General features: G+C 42.1%; 1 protein-coding gene across 3 annotated transcripts in view; it reads right to left on the bottom strand.

Moving 5' to 3' along the window:
- The window catches only part of MIGA2 (mitoguardin 2), a 29,217-nt gene that overhangs the window by 8,008 nt on the left and 15,094 nt on the right, over window positions 1-6,115 (bottom strand). For 2 of the 3 annotated variants that reach the window (XM_074973804.1, XM_074973806.1), the window contains exons 7-12: window positions 4,348-4,465; window positions 3,478-3,578; window positions 2,935-3,050; window positions 2,336-2,408; window positions 1,245-1,331; window positions 392-490 (exon numbers count right to left, since the gene is read on the bottom strand). In XM_074973804.1, the coding sequence (XP_074829905.1) occupies window positions 392-490; window positions 1,245-1,331; window positions 2,336-2,408; window positions 2,935-3,050; window positions 3,478-3,578; window positions 4,348-4,465 (594 nt within the window). The remainder of the gene's footprint in view (window positions 1-391; window positions 491-1,244; window positions 1,332-2,335; window positions 2,409-2,934; window positions 3,051-3,477; window positions 3,579-4,347; window positions 4,466-6,115) is intronic. The other variant, XM_074973805.1, reaches the window with a different exon arrangement.

The following is a 6,115-nucleotide window of genomic DNA, read 5'->3' as shown; positions in this document are numbered from 1 at the left end:
CAGGAGAAACAGGTTCAGAAAGAATTTATATCAGATTTTTGTTGTTGTATTAAGTTATACTGAAGACAGCTACAGCCCTGGATAGGTATTTTCCCTACTCATTGTGTTACAGGCCTAACTACAGAGCCATTTGCAGATAAAGAGTTGGAATATTGGGTACTTTTAGTTGCCACAATTTAACTTCCTGGTGTTAAGAGCTGGAGTTTCCCCTCCCATAAACTATTGCAAAATAGTTGTAAGTTAACCACTGTAGCTTTGGGGTCCAGTGACACCAAGTGGTGAGTACCAAGGTATTTAATTTAGAACTTCTGTTCACCGTTGGGTCCTTCTAGTACATTGTTTCAGGCTTTCATTTCAGCTCTATTTTTCTAGAGAGAGTTCCTCTACAAACCCCTCGTCCTTCCAGTTCCCGCTGAGTAGTTGGCCAGGTGTCTTGCTTCAGTGCGTAATGTAGCATCTCCTCATAGCATTCCAGAAAACCTTTGGGGTTCTTCATGAGAACAGGGAAATGAGACAATGGGAACAATTAGAAGCGATACACAGTCTCAGGTTACTATAAAGCATTTCTCTAGCCTGTTGATCTGAATATGTCAAAACGATTTACACATAATTAAGTACTCGCCTAATTTTTTGGCCAACAATCATTTGCAGAAAGAGAAGGATTTTATTTCTGGAAGGTGTGGTGGCCACAAGACCACCACCACTTGAAGCTTGTATGTTGTATGCACTTGGATACTATGATGAAAGCTATATAAGTATCTACGCAGACATCCTTATAGGTGACTAATTGATTCCAGTAACAAGCTACCATTTCATGCATTAGCAAGGCAGCATAGTCTTACTCTTCTAGAGGTTGGTTTAATGAATAAACGCCACGTTAAAGATTCCGACTCATTGACCTCTACAGAACAGATGCACTGTACAGAGTGCTTGATTCCCCTTCTCCCTCCCTCCCAGTGGGCATCAGCTGGGAGCCCCCTGGAGCCCCTTCCCACTGATGAACCTCAACATCAGTGATGGTGGCTTTGGAGAGGAGATTGCATACAGAGTTTCTCCCAGGAAGAACCAGTGAAGAGAGGGCAAACATGGGAACTGTTTTTTCCCTTTCAAGTGGGTGATCACAGTAATGACAGGGGGAGGGGGAAATCACAGGGATTAACCTGAAATTCGGACTGAGTAACTGTGTCTATAAGGTGCTCATACAAGGTGTAACTGAGTGGTCTCCCACTCATATGCCCTCCTACCTTCTCAGCCTTTGTCATTAATCCTGTCACCATCTGCTTTCCAACCTCCCCAAAAAACAACTGGTTGCTCTCATCCTGCAGAAGGGCCTATAAAGAGACCAGAGAAGAATCTTTCACTGATTAGGTAAACATAAGTCCTTATTCCACGACGGTGGAGACAGGAGACAATAGGAGGGCTCCTACACTAGTGAAAGAGCCAAATGTGGATTTCACTTTTTCCTTGGCCTGAGAGCAGACATGAATTTAAATAGTGGAATCTATTCAGCCCAAGGCAATGAGCTCTGTGAAGCCTGTGCTCCTAGTTGATCTAGTACCTTCAAGTCACTCAGCAACTCCTCATGTCAACTACTGATTATTCAGAGATGTCGTAAAGAAAAAGTATCCAGTCCTCCCTGGCTGGAAAGAGGATCATCACAGTGCTAAGGCTTAAAAAGGTGAGGTGCATAAAAGCAAAACGGAAGGCCACATGGTAAAGGTGAAGATGAAGTAAAAGACTTCCTTCCTGTAGGATATAGGCCTAGAATGCTGGAAAAGTCTGGGAGTGGCAAGAAAAAAAAAAAAAGTATGTGAGCTCTTGCACTATGATGATGCAAGGATCTGGGAGGTACATAGTCACCTGCAGCCTAAAGATATTACTCAAGGGGCTGAGGATAGAAAGCCTTTTACGCCTCAGTCACAGGTACAACTCCAAGCCAGTTACCATCAAGCAGCCTGGGTGAAGCAAGTTTGGTAGTCTCCAGACAGTTCCCAAATAGCCAAGAACTTTATTATAAGAACTGCTATATGCAAACCTGGTGTCTGCCTTGGCTACAAAGCCACATCTTGAATGGGCACAGAGCTTGAACTATCCTGTCACTCCTAGAGAAAGGGTTGAAACACATTTTGGGGAAGATGTAGGATAAGGGAAGTTTGCACTGCTGTTTTCTATGCTTTACTTGTTCTGTAGAAGTGGAGGATTTCAGTGTCTAGGACAGGCTTGACAGCCCCTTTTAATTCACAAGGACAGATACTGGAAGTGACACATATTCTAACAGTCAGGAAGCCTCTCAAGTGCAGATGCAACAGAGTTCTGATAGCTAGAAAATTCCTACCTGGAATGCCTGCCTGACACAGTGCAGCTTTGCCAGGAAATCCTGATCATGGTAGCAGCCTAGAAGCTCTGTCCTAAGAGAGGAAAGCAGGATCTTACAAACTCCAGTAGCAAAACAAGTCTCCTGAAGAGGCAGAGACGATGTTCCTAATTTGGGCTCCTAATTCCCTTTGACCCCTTTGAAAATCTCAGTAGGCACTAACTGAAACCACTAGCTCCTTTCATGTAAGCCACTGAGCCACTTTCAGGTAGTCATTTTGATCATTACATTCCATAGCTAGATTTGAGCCAACAACCCAGAGGAGAAAGGTGCAGTAGCTCACTGCCCCAGGAAATTAGTAATCTTAGAGTGTTTCTCACAATATGAGGATGTATCCAGCCTGAATCAAGTTAAACAAACCCAAGCACCATCTGAAGTATTGAGCTAGTTAAAACCCCCTTGGAATTTCCAAGCCAGCAGAGAAGGTGCTAAAAAACTTCTCTCTCTCAAAGTGGTATTCTAACCCCCATGCCAAGCCCTTACTAAGTAACCTGAGGAGTTCATACCTCTAGCTAAAGGAGTCTTGTCATACGGATTGAAGACTCCTTTTAGCACCTCACCTTAGTGTTCTGCATGAAACGCTCCCTTCTTTCACCAACTGTAGAGCTTCTTCGTATGCAGCTGCTGGCTTGGAAAGCTGAAAAGGTATTTTCCCAGTCTGGAGGGAGTCAATGAGCTGCAGAGAAAGCAGAAGAGGTCAGAAGAAAATTTTTGTTATATCTGTGCAAACCCTGGACTTCAGAAACAAGAGATTACAGTCTATCAGTTTGAGAAGGCATTGGTATGCACCCTTTCACACCAAGACATTCAGTCACCACTGAAACTCCCATTCTGATTGGATCACAACTTCCTTAGCCCAGCATGGCCCAATTCCTTCTTCTACTACATCTGTAGTACAAGCCATATTAGTGGGTGCTGCAGCTGCTTTTACAGTACTTTTCTAGCTACTACTACATGCCGCTAGATAAAGTAAACACATGGCCATCTTCATACTCTACTCAGCATTAGGAACATGGCAGAAACACCAGCATGGGCAAGTTCCCAATGCAGCAAATTAAGTAATGTTCGATTGGTTTATTTACAAAGGATAGAGTTTGAGTCACCTCTGCAGCAGAGAAGAAGGAGTCCTCAGAAGTCAAACTGTCTTCGTCATCTGTCCGAAGTCTCAGTGACCCATCTGTCAGGGGAAGCATGAGAGTTCTCTCTGGAGGGGGCAGAGAAAAGTATATGTTTAGCACTGTATCTCTAAAACTCCATTCCTCCCACCCAGCACACTTTTCCCTATATGCAAGTCCTTATGTGGCAGCAGTGCCCCTTTGTGGCCATCTTGAAATTCCTGTTCATGCATCCGATGAAGTGAGCTGTAGCTCACGAAAGCTCATGCTCAAATAAATTGGTTAGTCTCTAAGGTGCCACAAGGACTCCTTTTCTTTTTGCGAATACAGACTAACACGGCTGCTACTCTGAAACCTAAGAAATAATATGGAGCTAAGCCAGTGGCTTCCTAATTCAAATACTGTTTTCCACCGGAAACCTGTATTCTCCTTTAAGTCTTTCTCCCATCAACTTTTATCTACGACTAGGAAAAGAAAAAGGGTCTCAGAGCTAGATTCATTAGTTTCCTCAGTCTAGCAGGCAAAGACATAATTTGAAACCCAGGACCAGCAGCTAGTAGACTACAATGCATTGCATTTTCCACTGCTGTTGTTCACAGGTTGCACACAAGTCAAGGTGTTTTATCTTCTTATCTGTCCATCCTATAACACCATTAAACTCAAACGCTGTTGTAACAGCTATCCCTACCCTGCCAGGAGGAATTTGTTGAGGCCTTGGCAAATAAAACATTAGAATTTCATGGAAAGGCTTGATACTCATCTTCTATTAAGATTCTATGGAGCTCAGTTCTACCCCCTGGTGTGGCTTTAGCATATTCTCAGGGCTGCACCTATAGTTGACTCCCAGACCCACCTTACCCAGGTCTAGCAGCATGCTGTCCGAAGGGAGCGTTGACCCAAATTCTTCCTGAAGGTGATATGCCCGGTGCAAGAGAGATTCAAGCTTCTCTGCAAACTCCTTTTTCTGGGACTCCTGCTTAAACATAAGCAGACACTATCCCTCAACAGCCAGTTGTACTGCTGACATAACACAATTGTTAGAGATGCTTAAAGCAAAGTACTGACGTGAAATTTTGCATCAACAGTTATGATTTACCAATTCTAGTTAAGTTCATGAACTGAATTAAAGATTCACTTCAGGTTAAACTTGCAATAAAACCAGGGCAGCTTGTATGCAATCTACTCCAAATTACAACTTTTTCTTTCTGCTGTTTATCCATTTAAGAGGAAATAGTACATTAACCTATCACCTGTAGAAACAGTTATAATGGGCTATCAGTCACAAGGAAAAATTCAATGATCTCAGTCTAGTCTCAAGTAGAGGTTTGTTTATTCCATGAAGTCTGCATTAGTTTGCTCTGTTCACAGGCCAGACACCAGAATAATGCAGATCAACTTCACTATGTTATTAGACAGGAGTGAAGTCTGCTGTTAGCACAGTTGTGTAAGATCAGTGAGTGGGTGAAATAAAAGCTTACACAATGTCTACCTTCATTATACTTTGTTTAGATCTTCACTTTCATAGAGATCTAAGCCCTCAGCCAGAAGAGTTAAATAAAACGACCAGGTGTGTTTTGATTATGAAGCAACTCTTTTAATTTAGCTGTAGAAACACAAGGGGACACTTCAAGCACACACAGCAAATATAAAAAAGAATCCAGATTTGACTTGCATAAACATAATAGAACACAAAAGATAAACATCCCACATAATGAAGTTACTGGGTTCTGTTTTATAAGAATCTCAGAGTATGTTACATCAGTATCCCTAACTTCTACAGAGTTCAGAATTTAGCCTCTTTCATTACCTGCAAGTGCTATCTCTTTAGCTATTTAGTCACCACTAAAATGTTCTACTTTGGGTGCACCCTTTTATAAGAGCCTTTCCCAGCATGCTCCCTCCTATGGTAGTTGACCCTTTAAAGCTGGGGAAGACAGCCAATTGCAGCCTTAGACTGTCCATTTTGTAGGTGACTGGATAAGCCGGCAACTCTCTTCTTCTAAGTGAGTATTTTGGCATGTATTTTCTCTTAACTTTCCCTTTCTCTAATAGCTGAGATAATTGTCTATCCTCACATTTGTTTTCCTCTAGTAAGACAAATGTGCAACTAGTTAGCTTTTCCATTTCAGTACAGTTCAGTACAATCTTGGCCACCAATCTAGCTAGACCCTCCATTTTAAAGGCATTAAAAAGAGAAATAACATTGGGCAAGACAAACTATTCTTAACCTAGTTTGTTGCTGTATTTAACAATAATTAATAATACATAGCTCTTTGTTAACACTTTTCATCTATGGATCTCAAAGTGCTTTACAAAGGAGGTTAGTATTATCCCCATTTTCCAGATGGGGAAATGGAGGCACAAAGAGGTAAGTGATTTGCATAAAGATGCAAAGCTGTGGTGGAGCCAGGGAAGTGAACCCAGGTCTCTTGAGTCCCAATGCAGTGTCATAGCCACTAGGCCACACAGGCTTCCCTGTAATGTTCTTTTCCAAGCAATAACTAACTCTGAAGTTTGACAAAGAATCTTCTGTCTTAAGTCACTGTGAGTTTTTACAACTGGTGGAAAACTCACTAGGAAAAAGATTTAGCCAAAAATGTTGGAAACACATCCTCTCGAATTCCAG

The sequence above is a fragment of the Natator depressus genome, chromosome 16 (assembly GCF_965152275.1).
Source record: "Natator depressus isolate rNatDep1 chromosome 16, rNatDep2.hap1, whole genome shotgun sequence".
NCBI classification, from domain to species: Eukaryota; Metazoa; Chordata; order Testudines; family Cheloniidae; genus Natator; species Natator depressus.
Note: the sequence above shows the minus strand (reverse complement) of the source record. Positions and strands in the feature narration are given on the sequence as shown.